This window comes from Sciurus vulgaris, assembly GCF_902686455.1.
Source record: "Sciurus vulgaris genome assembly, chromosome: 4".
In the NCBI taxonomy this organism is placed as follows: domain Eukaryota; kingdom Metazoa; phylum Chordata; class Mammalia; order Rodentia; family Sciuridae; genus Sciurus; species Sciurus vulgaris.
Window position 1 is genome coordinate 147,188,303 of NC_136464.1, and position 16,178 is coordinate 147,204,480.

Genomic DNA, 16,178 nt, shown 5'->3' on the forward strand with positions numbered 1-16,178 from the left:
AAAGAGAACCACAGAGATGAAAGATAATGTGACCTGAAACTGTAAAACATGACAGTCTGATTTTAAAGATGAGATGATGGAATTCTAAGTAATAAGTTCCAAGATATGTCTTTGAACATAACTTACTAAAAACATGAAAGAACTGAGTTCAAGAAGTTTTAAGCATAGGGTTTTTGTTGTTGAAGGGAATCTTGTTTGTTTTTGTTTGTTTATTCATTTGTTTTGTGGTGCTGGGAATCAAATCCAAGTCCTCATGCATTTCAGACAAGTAGCACTCTATCACAGTCACATCCCTAGTCCAGAACCTGGGAAGGGGTCCCATTTTTTTAATTGGTGCATTAGAGTTGTAAATAGTGGGGAGATAAGTTGTTACATATTTGTACATGCACACAATATAGCAATATAATTTGACCAATATCATTGCCCAGTATTTCCCCTTTCTATCCCCTCCCCCTCCCCCTTAAGCTCCCTTTTTGAGCATTATAGTCATTGTTTTGATGGGCAAGTTGAAATAGAGAAAAAAAACTTAACTCATTGTCAAAGTTCTCAATAAACTAGACTGAGTATGACAGCTGCGAAAATGGAAAGAAGGTGGCATACACACATTCAGGGATTGCAAGGGAAAAGAGACTTTAGCCTAAAACAGGAATAATGGTAATGAGAAGCAGCCTCTATCTGGAAGCTGCCGCCTCTTCCTCAGGAGAGGATAGGAAGCTGCTGGGGAAAGTGTGCTGGGGCAGCCAGGTTTCATAAAGGCAGCACAGGGATGATGGTCTGTATTAAGGTAAAGGTTACAAGGGAATTTATTTGTAGTGGGGGAAAGGGTTCCAGTGAGCACAGTGGGAAGAATTGAGAAAGATATTATCAGCTGAAGAGATTCAAGAAATGAAAATGTAGCTGTGTGAATGTGAGCCAAAATGAGAAAGTGGACTCCAGAAGCTTGTGTCTTGTTTTAGGAGTGGGTGGTCAGAGGCATGGTTAGATTTACAGAGTCTTGGTCTAACTTTGATTATGAAACTGCTCCATAGTCTTCCTCTTAGGGCAGCCCTACCATTCATTGGGAACTTGGAAGTTAACAATTACCCTTCCCCATTTGTAAAAAATAGTCTATTGTGGTCTCTATCTCCTCTGGGAGCTCTCTACCTATTCCTCCAAGTTATCTCCTCACGGTTTTTTCCACCTTTTTAGGAGACAGGGCCCTTGACATACCCTTTTTAAAATATAATCTTATCATTAGATAAGTGCGCCTTTCCCTCACTGTGTGCCTTTGCCAAGTTACTTAAGTTTGCTTCCTACCTGTTAGTGATGCCTACTTCAGTCGTGAAGATTAAGTTCGCAGACATAAGCAAAGCACTCTAAATGATGCCTGGCACATATTCAGCATTATATAATTATCATTTTTTGAAAACATATGATGATCATTCTTTATCTATTAGAACTATCCTTTATTGAGTGGCACCATCCAGTGTACTTGGTGCTTAAATTTATCCAACTGCATTCTCACAATGGTGTGAGGTTGGTTATTCTAATCTTTTCACAGAAAGAAACTAAGATCCAAAGAAGAGCAATAAGTAGTCTTGGTAATAAATATTAAAGCTGTTACTAAAATATTTGTTTTGATACCAAAATCCATTTTCTTCCACTGTGCAATTTATTATAAATCACAAGCATTACTTGTATATTTGTTTTAGCTAATAAATTTCCTCTGAACTTACAATACCATAAAGTAGTAAAAATCATCCTAAAAGTTCTTACAGTCTTCTTTTCTTGCAGCTAAATATTAGTCTCCTTCCTCGTCTCTACTTATTGGGATGAGAATGCCATCTACAGGGGTGAGAATGCCACCTACAAATTATCTATTTTAATATCCGGGTTAAATGTTTAAAAAACAGAAAAAGGAGAAAGAAAGACAAACAATAAAAGCCTTTGGTAGAGAGAGACTCAAATACCAGCCTGCAATATATAAATCCCACCTTTGAGGAACATGCCAGTCAGGCCTATATTCTGTATACAATTCTTTGTGTGTTGTTGACATTCCTTAAGGATTGAATATGTAGAGTGGATTAAGTTACACAATGGCATTTTAGACAAAATCCTTTAAATCAATAAATAGTTACATTTATCCCAAACTTAGTAAGTGAAAACCAGCAGCAGGATGGATGAATAAAGTAGAAAATCATGCCTTCAGGCTATTATCAGTGAATACAAGAGCACTGCTTTACATTAAATATTTATTTCTGTAAGGTATATTTTGATGAGCTTTTAAATTGTTTCATAAGGAATTCTGAAAGATGGTCACACTCAGGGGAACGGCAAAGTAAAAATCATTGAATAATTTTCTGTGTCAGAAACGGTGCTAGAAGGAATGTTTCCTCCCCCATTCCCTTTTGCTCTCCCGGCACAGGAGATCACGTGACATCTATCACGTGACTCGGTCAAAGGATCTTTTCCTCTTGGAGCTTTTAAAAAAAAAAAAAAGTGAAGCCGTTCTCCAATTAAAGCTGTTAACGTGTACTACGCTGTTTCCTTGTTGGATTTTCTTGTTCTCTGCTGCTACTGTAAAAACAAAATGAGTGGTAAGATTTGCTGGTTTTGAAAATTTTGCTTTTATTTTAAAATATAAAAAGACATTGTATTAATCTAAAGTCTCGCGGCTTGGTTTTTAAAATAGATGCCAAATATAATCGCTATAAAATATTTTAAATTGTTGCTATGTAGTTTTAAACAGATTAGACTCTATATAGAGTTAGGCTTATTTTATATTCCATAGAATAACCCATTCTGGACCCTTTATTTTACTAGGTTTTTCCTTTTAAAACAAAAATATGAAAATTGGCATCAGATTATTTGGAAGCCATTGTGAAAGCTTGCTTGTAAAGAGAATGTGTAGCACGTCAGCAGCCCGTTGCATTTTAAGAATTTAAACGCTTTGACAAATTCGGAGTTTTTTAAAAAAAAAAAACTTAAATATGAATGTATATTAACAAGGAAAAATAAAGAAGAATTTTACTTATAGAAGAAATACCTTATGTATTAAATCATTGGTGGCACTTTTAAAATTGGGGTGGGGAGCTTCCCAAATTTAAGGCATTGGTGAATGCAGTTGTTTTCTCTTCTCCTGGTTTTTAGGATAGGCAATGTACCCCTAAAAAATAATGATTAACTCTGTAATTTGCTCAAAACAGGTAGAATCTGAAGGAGCTGTTCAGTGTATCCACAGTTGTTTCAGTATACCTTGCTCTTCTTGTGTGAGGTGTGCATTTAATGGTACAGTCTATATTATATTTAGCTTCTTCCATGGGGCCAAATCTCCCTTGCTGCAGACAAATTTATGTCAATGTGTAGTTGTCTTTTAGAACTTCCTAAATTAAAAAAACATTGTTGGAACAAAGGAAGCAGTCAAACATTTGCATTGTTAAATATGCAAGTCCTTATCTAGGGTTTTACTACCATAAACACAGTAATAGCAACAAAAATGGTGCTGTAAATAATTGTTCTGAACATCAGTACTCATATTTACTATATTTATTGGGGGTTTACATGTTTGGTGTTGAATGATATTTCACACTAGTGTTTTAAATATTAAATATGGTACTGATGAAATTGCATTTTTAAAAAACTTAATCATGTATCATTTCTGCCTCAGAATAAGAAAATATACTTGCTAGGGTGAAATGATTACTTCATAGAGAAGTGAGTTAATCAGTATTATTCCTCACTACTATTGGTTTACTTTAGGTTAAGTTTGTTCTGTTTTCAGTATCACACTTAAATATAATTAAAATCATAAACCATTTTAGGTGCTATCAAAAGTAACATGGTTTGAATTATAGTTACAAGTATTTCTATAGTCATGTTTCTCTTAAAGGAGGGTAACAATGCAGTTATGCAGTTTTACCATTTTAAATGTTATCAGCAATAACATTACTCTCATGGCTAAATAAAAACAAAAACACCACCAGACACAGTGGCACTCTGTGTAATCCCAGCAGCTTAGGAGGCTGAGACAGGAGGAGTTCAAGGCCAGACTCATCAATTTAGCAGGACTGAAGCAACTTAGTGATGAGACCTTAATTAAAAAATAAAAAGAACTAGAGATGTATCTTAGTGATAAATTACCCCAAATCCCCTCCAAAAAACAACCACCTGACCTAATGACTGGACATAAGTTAACTTGACAACATTTGGAAGAGCCCACAGTCCAGGATTCATATGGTTAAAATCTCAAAAGATACTAATTTCCTTTATTCAGATTGTAAATAAGTTTTCACTTTTTGCTTTCTTCCAAGGTGCCGGGGATTCTAACCCCGGGCCTGTGCACACACTCAGCAAGCACTCTACTGGGTGAGCTATTCGCCCGCTTACGGTTTTCAATAAATTATTTTTCTGGTTTTCTGCTAACTTTCACACATTGTGAATAACTAAGCCAGCTCTTAGGATTTAGAAAACTAATTGATAATAATTTCTATAAATTAACCAATTGAAGTAAATAAGCAGTAGAATAAAACTTTACTTCTTTTGAGCCCAGAATATAGAACTTGAAAGGTTGCTTTTTGGGGGGAGGGGGGTTGTTGTTATTGTTGTTGTTGTTTCTTTTTTTTTTCTTTCTTACAGTTGTTTTTCTACTGGGGATAGAACTAAGGGACTCTTTATATCTGAGCTGTATCTGTCCCCTTTTTATTTTGGGACAGGATCTTGCTAAGTTGCTGAGGCTGACCTCAAATTTGGAGTCCTTTTGCCTCAGTCTCCAGATTCCCTGGCACCCATCCAAAAGGTGTATTTTGAAAGAAACCTTTCTGCATAGAGGTGTAAAGCAGCTCATGAGTTTTATGTAGTAAATTAATAAGTAATACTTGGTTAAACTTAGAAAATTTTGTTCTCTCATGTTTATCAAGGAAATATAACAAAGTCAGCCTTACATTCCCCTTCGAGACATTGGAGCCTAGCTTTTAAGACTTAAATTACATCAATTGCCAATATGCATGGTATTTTAAAATTTATGTAGTAGAGATTATATCCTCAGAAATGAAACTGAGCCACACATGTTGACACACACCTGTAATCCCAGCTACTGAGAGGAGGATCCCAAGTTCAAGGCTATCTGGGCTGGGGATATAGCTCAGTTGGTAGAGTGCTTTCCTTCCATGCACAAGGTCCTAGGTTCAATCCCCAGCACCACAAAAAGGAAGAAGAAAAAAAAAAAAGGAAAAGAAAATAAACACGGCTAGCTTGGGCAATGTAGAAGAACTCTGTCTGTAAATAAAAGTTTTTGTATTTTTTTTAAAAGGGCCAGGAATGTAGCTTATTGATAGAGTGCTTGCTTAGCACACATGCAGACCTGAATTTGATCCCCAGTACTGCAAAAGAAGAAGAAAAAAAGAAACTGTCTTGAATCCCAGTTCTATCACTTGAACAAGCATAACTTTTCTGTGCCTCATTTTCCACATCTGGAAAATGAGGGTGGTGGTAATAATATTTCTCTGATAAAATGATTATGAGAAGAAAAACTATATAAAAGGCCTGGCATATAGTATGTTAGTATTAGCTGCATACAATTAAGATATTCTGAACATCTTTAGGTATTTGGTGAGCTTGTTTTGGTTCAGAGAAGTATTTTGTTGAGAAGTTATTTTCATAGCCAGATATTATGTAGTATAATTCGGTAGTATACATTCCTTGCCCCTTCTTACTTTATCTTAACCACTTCAGTATTTATTTTCCTTTCTTCTACCCCTTCCTTCTATTCTATTCTTCTGCCCTTTTCCTTTTTCTCCCTCTCTATCCCTTCTGTTTTCCCCTCCATCTTCCCTCCCAGCCTTCCTCTTCACTGTTCCTCCAGGAGCCTCCCTTATCCCTCCCCTTTCTCTTCTTACCTTTCTCTTCCTTTCCCCTCTTGCCTCTCTCCTCTCCTTCCCTTTCCTTCTGTCCCCACCGCCTTCTCACCACTGCTCAGCATTTCACCTCTTGCACCCCCTTTTTACATTCTCTCTTTTCCTGCCTACCTCTTCCTCAACCCTCCCCTCCCCCATCACCACTGTATTGTTTTGTCCTCACCCCTCCCCCTTCCCTAGAAAGGCTGGAATCTGGATTTGCTGGAACCTCCATGCTCTTTATTGTATGTATAATGTTACCTGTGGTAACATTCACTGGTAGATTTAACTTCTGCATGTAAAAAATGATCCTTTCCCCATTACATTCTTCATCAAACTCTTTGAAAAGGTTTCATTTCAAGTGATTAAAACTGGTAAGTAAAAGGATGCTGTAGTCTAAAGTTACAAAAAGAAACAATCTGAAAGTGAGATACTTTTCTAAAAAGTTACATAAAGCAAGTAAGATTTGAATTTCTATAAAGAACAAACCACTTCCAAAAATGCTTATATTTCTCCCACAAAGGTGAGAAGGTAAACAAGTGATAATATTTATAAAACTTACTTGGAAAGCATAACACGAACTTGGCATAAAAAAACAAATACTTAGGGGTAAATATCCATATATGGCATTTCTCTTTGTTCTTCAGCACCCCAGACATGACATATATATTACACAAGAGTCTTTAATAAAGCACACTTCTCTTTTAACTATTCTTCTCTTCCCTTTTTCTTGATTTTTTTCCCCTGTTATTTTTGAGAATTTGACTTTTGTCTTTTATTGATTTTTTTTTTTATATGTATATACACAATTCTGTTTGTTTTTCTCAGTCAGTGTTTCCAGCTTGCACAATCATGAGAGTCACCTGGAATATTTATAAAGTAAATATAATGATTCAGGATTGTAGGCATACCAATAAGAATCTCTAGGAGAGACTGTTAATATTATGTTTTAATAAGTTCCCAAGTGACTGTTATCACTTGAGAAATGCAAGTATAGGTAAAAGGTGCATTTTATGAGGTAAACATTTATAACAAGTTAGTCACCTAGGTTTCTTTTTATAGTAATATAGTTACTGTTGGCTTTAGTGTTTAGATGAAATAGGTAGTTGTTTTCAACTTTGCTTGCTACACAGTCATGTATTAATGAATCATTTCTCTAACTCATCTAGGTCCTGCTCAGGTTCCAATGATGTCCCCAAATGGTTCTGTGCCTCCTATTTATGTGCCTCCTGGATATGCCCCACAGGTATGTTTTTATGATATTTTTCTTTTTATTTATATATAATAGTGATGATGTTACTCTCTTTTCCAGGGAGGGAGTACATTGCTTGGGATTGAACCCAGGGTCTCTTGCATGAGGCTGTGCCACTAAGCTACACTCATATCCCCAGTAATGTTACTCTTTTTAACTGGATCTCATGGGGGAAAAATATAATGTAAGTGCTGACACATCTTTGATAAATCCATATATCAAGTACTTCAGTACATTTGGAAAAGAGAAAAAAAGCATATTGGCAATGCTCACCATTTGGTCTTATCTTTAGGTATTGAATTACAAAAGAAAATTCATTTGGAAGTTTTTATCTCCCTGAGTATGTAACTAATGTTAATAATTATTTGAGCTGTCGAGGTGCCTCTGCTGTCATATTTTTTTTTTAATTAATCATTTGCTTAGAAGTAAGCCAAGACAGTATTTCTAACCTTGTTTATACAGTGACTTTCAGATACTGATAGCAATTATGTGGCATACTGTGGTAAATAGAATTTAAATCTGCAACCCTAAGGGCCAAAGGGATCAATATTACTGCCCAACTATAATCCTTATCTGCTCACGTATTGGCAAGCTCTGTCTTAAAGAATGAAATATGGGGCTGGGATGTGTCTCAGTGGTAGAACACTTGCCTAGGATGCATGAAACCCAGGTTTAGTCCCCAGCACCACAAAAAAGAAAGACACTGGTTAAAAAAAAAAGAATAATCAAGTATAGTTAAGTTACATACACAGCAAACTGAATTAAACTATAGATTTGCCAAGTATTGAGTACTGAGATTCTATCTAGTCTGCATTTATTGCCTTGGGTCCCTTTTGAAAAAGACTCACTTTCTCTTCCTAGCACTGAATTTACATTTCAGTTTTGTTCAGACCCTCTCTTTTTTTGCCTCCCTAATCATGGCAGAATATTGGTAAGATATTGTGGTAGATTCTTGGCTTATTCCATGAAGCACACCACTATATGAACAACAGAAAGAAAAAAATAAAAAGTAGTTGCTGGTGGGGAGAAGGGAAGTAAATCTGAAATTGAGAGTCAGAAAAGTGGATCCATATCTTCAAACACTTGCTGTCTGCCAGACCTTGGACAAATCACCTTCCTTGAATCTCAGTGCCCTTATTGTAAGATAAGATGATAACATGAGATAACACAGTTCAAAGTACAGTGAGCAAAGGAACTGAACAGACCCTTCTCAAAACAAATAAGAATGATCAACAATATATAAAAAATAAAAATTCAGTATCTCTAGCAATTAGAGAAATGCATATTAAAACTACATTAAGATTCCATCTCACTCCAGTCAGAATGGCAGTTACCAAGAATACAAGTAACAACAAATCTTGGCGAGGATGTGGGGAAAAGGGTATGCTTGTACATTGCTGGTGGAACTGCAAATAGGTGCAGCTCCTCTGGAAAGCAGTGTGGAGATTCCTCAGAAAACTAGAAATGAAACCACCACTTGACCCAATTATCCCACTCATCAGAATGTATCCAAAAGATTTTAAAAAATCATACAACAGTGACACTGCCACATCAGTTTTTATAGCAGCACAGTTCACAATAGATAAGCTATGGAACCAACCTAGATGCCCATCAACAGATGAATGGATAAAGAAATTGTGGTATATATACACAATAGACTATTACTCAGCCATAAAGAAGAATGACTTTATCACATTTGCCAGTAAATGGATGGATCTAGAGACTGTCATGCTAAGTGAAATAAGCCAGTCCCCATAAAACAAAGGTCATATGTCTTCACTGGTATATGTGGAAGCTAAACCATAATAAACTGGGGAGAGGAAGAAGAGAAGTTCAGTTAATTAGACAAAGGGGAATGAAGGGAAGGGAGGTGGGGATAGGACTAGGAAAGACATAAAGAATAAATCTAACATAAGATTCCTTTGTGCACATGAAATTACCACGAATGGGGTCCCAATTAAAATAATACATCCCCTATGGTTATATAATTTTATCAAAATGGATTTACTATCATGTATAACTAATAAGAACCAATCAAATAATATTTTAAAATGAAGTACATTGTAATCTTTTAGAATAGTCTCTGCTTGGTATCTCTACTTTTAACACTTTGACTCCTCAATTTATTACAGTCTGCGTTCTGCCTATATTACCTTTCTCCCTACCGTATACCATATCTAAAGGACTTTTTTCCAGCCTGATTCTCTGACCTCTAAAAATCTGACACCATTGATATGATTTTATCCCAGATTTTCTTGTATGTTTTTATTTTTTGTACTTCTTCTCTGTGGTAGCTCTTCAGAACTTTGTTCAGTTACACAAAGACTGTTCTCTAGCATTAAGTTCAACATTTATTGAGTGGTGTCTTGTGCCAAAATCTGTGCTGGGTACAAGAGACACAAAAGATGATTAAGACATTATTTCCATTATAGGGCATCTGATAGTCTCATCTTATAATACCTTTTCGTTTTATGTTTATAACAAACTCTTCCCATCTCATTTCATTCAATAACTTCTAGAAGCAGGTTTCCTCTAGGCCTTTCCAGGTTACCTCTCCTTTTGGACTCTCTTAGTATATAATGTGTGTGTGTGTGTGTGTGTGTGTGTGTGTGTGTCTTAATGCATTTATCAGTTTGTTAACTAATTGTCTTTCCTAGGAAGATTATGACTTCTTAAACACTATATTTATCAATGTTCCACACAAATATGTGTTGAGTACTCTTGAGTGCTTGGGATACATGTATAAGTAAAAGAGACATAGACTCTTGTTCCTTCTGAAGTTTACATTCTTGAGGGAGAGGAAAACAAAGCATAATCAACAGCTAGATTAATATTAGGTGGAAGTGATGTTGCGGGGGGGATAGAGCTGGTTACATTTTAAAATAGGATGTTAGGACAGACCTCATTGAAAGGAGACATTTGAACCAACTCTTGAAAGATAAGTGGGATTCACCTTGCATTTATCTGAAGAAGGAGGGTTCTAGAAATAGTGCAAATGGCCTAAAATGAGAACATGCTCCATACGTGAGAACAGTGAGTTGTCAGGACAGAATAACAGTAGAGAATGTGGTCAAAGAGTTAACTGGACTCGATCATGTGTAGGACTTTCTGTTCTTATTTTATCCTTAGTTCTATGTACAGTGGCTGCATAGTAGGAGCTCAATACATATTTACAAACAAGGAAATAATCATCTAGATTGAGGTACTATCATCTTTAGAAAAGAATCACTAAATAACTTTCTCATAACATTTTTTGATCTTCTCACTTCTTTGGACATAAACAACCTTTAGTTGACTTGTTCATTCGATAAAGTATAGTTGTCTTGACATTTAAGGCCTTACATAGTTCTGTCTTAGTTGGCCTTTACACCCTTGTTCTCTTCATAACTTCCATCATGTATCCATTTTTGCATGACTTCTCAAGTGCTCACATGGTCTTTTCCTTTCTCCATTGTTTTGTAAAAGCTCTTATTTAGGGAATGTTATTCATTCCCCCTTTTTGGCCTTCTGAAATTTTATCTGTCCTTAAGGACCTAGACCAAGTTATTTATACCACTTTTTGGTTGTAGTACATACCACCAAATATTATAATTGTGTGTGCTTTAAATTCCTGTAGGATTTAGGTTCCTCAAAGATAGGAGTAGCCTTTTAATTATTTTTGCATTCTTGTGGTAACTCAATTGTAGTAGGTGTCCCATAAATAGTTGTCAAATAAATTAATTAATTTAAACTGCAATCATATTTAGATGGGATATATAAGGCTAGCAGACCTGTTATTAATCTTTAAATCAAGATTATCTCAAGAAATGTATTACTTCCAAGCACATGGAATAATTTAAAGATAAAAGTTTAGTCTCATCATTATTTAAATAATTTAACTACCCAGTATATAAGACTATATTCTTACATTTTCACATCACTGTCAAAACAACTCCATTCCCTAATACACACAGTTTCTGTTGGTAAACATTTATCATTAAAATCCAACTTCTAGGTCAGGCGCAGTGGCTCACCCGGCTCAGGAAGCCAAGGTAGGAGGGTCACAAGTTCAAAACCAGCCTCAGCAACCTAGCAAGGCACTAAGTAACTTAGCAAGACCCTGTCTCTAAATTTAATATTAAAAAGGCCTGGGGATGTGGCTCAGTGATGAAGTGCCCCTGGTTTCAATCCCACACACAAAAAAATCCAAGTTCTCAGTACAGCTGAGTTAACACTTGACACATTGTCCAAAACTTGACACACAATCATAATGTTGGCAATCAAGAAGCTATGAGTTTAACCAAGATTAAAATATATAGATGGCTTTAATAATATACAAGTTGTATTTGGCTCAGCAAGATCCAAGAGCACACACTTGAATAGCTATTATCTAGTTTCCTTTTAGACTTTTATACACTTGATTCTCCCCACATAGCAAGAAGTTTTATAACATCCATCCCTTGCTCTTACACATATGTCATTTAAGGCTAGTAACCTAAGAAAGGTTTTGCTGTGTCATCGTGTTTGTAACAATTCAGTGTATACTAACAGTTCAGCAAATTTGTGTGTCCTAACAGGTTGGCTCAAGCAAGCAAGAACTGCAAAAATTAAAATTCAGTGTTGGGACCACTTCAATCCACCACTGAGGAAATGAGAATGCTACCTAAGAGCATTTTGTGACAGAAAAGTAAAAGAACCAGAAGATAGATCTTTTTAGTTTGGGTTTTTGTTTGTTTGTTTGTTTGTTTGCTTTTTCTTTCTTTTTTTCTTTTCTTTCTTTTTTTTTTTTTTTTTGGTACTGGGGATTAAACCAAAGGGTGCTATATCGTTGAGCTACATCCCCAGCCCTTTATATATATATATATATATATATATATTTTTTTTTTTTTTTTTTTTTTTTTTTTTTAATTTGGTGACAGGGATCTGATTTAGTTGCTGAGACTAGCCTTAAAATTTTGATCCTTCTGCCTCAGCCTCCCAAGTCACTGGGTTTACAGGCATGTACCACCACCATATCAGGCAGATAGATCTTGATTTTAGATGAAGATTTTTTTTTTCCCCATCCCTACCACTCCACCCCTTTCCTCACTCCCCTCTGCATATTCCAAAGTTCCTTCATTCTTCCCTACCCAACCCCCCATAAGATAAAGATTAATTGAAAGTACTTTTAGGAGAAACACATGATGAAAACATGATTTATGCAGTATATATTAACCTTCAAATTTATCATGTTGGTACCAATTTCATATCCCTATTAAGTTTACAGATACTTCAAACATGAACTCACTCTTCTCATCCTTTTTTGGGGTACTTGATCTCACAGTTACTGAGGCTGACCTCAAACTTGGAGTCCTCCTGTCCTCAACCTCCAAAGTCACTGGGATTATAGGCAAGCATCACTATACCCATCTCTCTCTTCTTTTTCAGTTCATATTTAAGAGTAACATTAGATAGCCAGGCATCAGATATTGAATTACTTTGGGAGTAATTGGTTTTATTTTTTTCTCCTTTGAAAGGTTCAAAACCCATACAAGCTACTTATTACATTACACTGCCTTTACATTTTTTTTAAGTTGTAGATGGACACAATACCTTTGTCTTATTTATTTTTATTTGGTGCTGAGGATCAAACCCAGTGCCTCACACATGCTAGGCAAGTGTTCTATCACTGAGCTACAACCCCAGCCCCTGCCTTTACATTCTTATTCAAGAATTCTGTGATGTTTCTTGTTTGTAATCTTCGTGCCTTATTGTTCTGATACTTTAGTATTATACTCAGTAGTAATGGGAAAATAGATTGTTCTGTTGACCTTTGGTCTTGAAGAGAAAGTAGATATTATGTAGGTATAGAATGATTTTTGATAGGGCTTCTAGGGACTATTTTAACCTTTTCTATTTGTGAATAGTAACAGCTTTTAAACAGTAAAAATATGCTTAATTCTTCAGTTACGTACATGGCTTTAGTTGTTGGATCAAAAATAGATTATCTTTTTAAAAATCATTGTTATAAGAAAAAAATTATTAAACATGACATTGTGTAAGATGCCATCCAACAAAATAGGGAGACCTAAAACTAATTAAAATGATATGCTGAAAGAAGTGAAATTGCTCACCACAGGCTTAAATTTAAAGAAATATTACTTTTGCAAACAAAAGTATAGAAAAAATATTTAGTAATAAAGAACAAATATAGCAGTATACTTGTTTTTATGATCCTACTTATATAAACTTGGAAAATATGCAAAAGGTAAATTAGGATATTTCCCTTTTATCCAATTACAAATTATAAATCTTAAATATGTATGATGTTTATACTTGATATGATCATTTCCTTATGTCATTAATGTGTTTCAAAACTATAAAAGTTTTAGAAGCTGTATAATCCATTGTATCAATATCTTTGATTATTTGTATTATGTGATTAGACTCCTGGTTTTTCTTTTGTGATTATAAAGGTACAGTGAATACATGCACAAATCTTGGTATCGTTTCTTATTTCCTTAGAAGAAATTTTTGGAAATGGCATTATTAATTCAAAGTATTTGAACTTTTTAAAGTTTTGGATACATAATAACATCCTTTCAAGTGAAGTTCATATCAGTTTTACATTCCCACAAAATGTGTAACAGTTGGCTTTAACCTCTCCAATATTAATTATTAGTATATATAAATTACTGTTACTTTCTTATATATATAATTTCTTCTTTATGATGGACATTTTCAAACTTATACAGAAGTAGAATGAATGAGTAGTATCATTAACCTGTCTTGTACCCATGAACCAACTTAACAATTATCAACAGATTGCCATTGTTACTTTATCACACATATCCTCTTTTTAAAATTACTGGAATTTTTAGCAACTTCTAAATAACATCATTTCACCTATCGTCAGACTTTTTTTCTACTTGTATTTAATCAGAAACCTCAATTGTTACATTCCAGGTATGTTTGTTTTTTAAGAATAGTGGGGAGGAAAAGCTCTGAGAGATAACAAACTATTTAGAAAAGATTGTATATAGTCTGTAAACCAAGGTTATGCACTTCACTTTTAGATAAGTTCCATAGCCATTTCTGGGGCCTGGCCCTTCTTTCTCTAGGCATAATGTTAATAAGGTTTATTATTGCTAAATAGGAAGAAAGGGAAGGTTGTGAGAGATAGACATACTACATCGAGGCAGAAATATATGCCAATTAAGCTGTCAAATGGAGAAATGAAAGAGTAAATTGTGAAATATGAACACAAAGCAAATAATGACATAGAAAGCAAATGGTGACAAGAGTGGAAGGAACTTTAATTCACTGCCAAAGTACTGGTAGTCCCTAAGAACATTGCTTTGCAAGGTAGAATTCACATTTGATAGTTTAGTGATGAAGTTAATGGCTTATCAAAGTTTATAAATTATCTGAACGGGACTCCTGAAAGACAACATCAGAAGTCTTGCTGTCTTTCTTGTAATGGCTTCATAAACTGCTTTTTTATGGAATGCGGGTTTTTATGGAGATGAGAGAGTCCTAACAGGAAGGGGATTGTAAATCTCAAAATGTGGGGAAAAGGCTTGTATCAATTTAAAGAAAAGGTTTGTATTATACCTTTGAGCTTTGTTTCCTATTTCACTTTGCCTTATGTTCTCACCCAGTGGTAAGGTCAGTGCATTTTTTTTTTTTTAAGATTTTGTAAACCAATCTGATGTCAATCTTTTCTCTGTCTCTCTTGGGGTTAAACAGCCAAAAGGAAGAGGCAAGGGGTTTGGGAAACTGGAAGGTAGGTGGGAGACTAAGGTTCAGATGAACATGAAGTAGTAAAGTAGTATAGTAAGAGCTAGGGAAAAAGATGGTTGTGCTTGCTTACTGACATCATGTGTATGTGGTTGACTATATTAAATTATTTGTTGCATGAATAGTTAGAAATAGCTGTATTAAAATCTTAAAGTTGGAGTAGTTCTAGATTTAGGCAATAGAAATAGTTGTAGGAATTGAGGCAAATCACAGAACCTAATACTTTTGTGATGTTAAGAGGGAAGAGAAGAATGTTACATACTATTGGAACTAAGAATACATACATTTCTGGTCATTCAACAAATACTTTTGTAGCATCTTCCATAACTTAAATATTGTTTCAGATACTGAAAAGAAAACAGCAAAACAGATTTATCATAGGACTTACATTCTGGTGGGGAAGACACACAAACAATATAAAATGTCAGGTTGTAAACACAGACTCCTCTCTCTGCAGTTTTGCTTAGTTTTATTTCTGCATTCAGTAAAGGAAACAAAGCAGGACTTTGCCTAATTAGAAATTAGGTGGCATTTGTGGTTAAGGAATCAGACACATTGATACATTTTTCACTGTTTTGTTTGTTTTAATTTTTATTAACAGATGAAATTGAATTGTATTTCATCTTTTTTTTTTTTTTTTCACAACTTGATTTTATTTTAGTCGTCACCATTAGAATACCCTGTTGGTATGAAATTCGATGTCTCCATGTTTTTTGTTGTTTTGTTTTGTTTTTGGCGGTACTGGGGATTGAACCCAAAGCCTTGTGCTTGCAAGGCAAACACTCTACCAACTGAGCTATATCCCCGGCCCTGGTGTCTCTGTTTGACTACTTCTTAGCAGCTAGGCCTCTGAAGACTTAATAGATATTTCTATTTAACACCATAGTGTTTGTTAATTTTTCATATGCATATGTTTTACTCTACAACTTAAATATTTCTCAGGGAACCAATATTAACTATTGACTCTTCATAATACTGCAAGTAGGTATTGTTACTGTCTCCATTTTAGATGGGGAAACAAAGGCAAAAAAATGTTGAATAAATTGCCCAGGGTCACACAGGTAGTAAGTAGAGGAACTAGTCTTAGCCAAGACTTGAGGTCTCTGGCTAAAGTTACTGGCTGCTTAGACCATTACTTGAAGTGGTAAAGTCTGGCTCTTTTTTTTTTTTTTTTTTTTTTTTTTTTCCTCCTCCTGTACATCTTAGGGTTTTTTGGGGGAGGGGGGATGGAGTGCTGAAAATGTAACATACACATAGCATAAAATTTACCTTCTTGACCATGTTCATGTCGACAAATC

At 35.0% G+C, this 16,178-nt stretch overlaps 1 protein-coding gene across 1 annotated transcript in view; it reads left to right on the plus strand.

Moving 5' to 3' along the window:
• The window catches only part of FNDC3A (fibronectin type III domain containing 3A), a 171,830-nt gene that overhangs the window by 100,540 nt on the left and 55,112 nt on the right, over positions 1-16,178 (plus strand). The window contains 1 exon segment of the mRNA XM_079137696.1: positions 7,040-7,116. Within this exon segment, the coding sequence (XP_078993822.1) occupies positions 7,040-7,116 (77 nt within the window).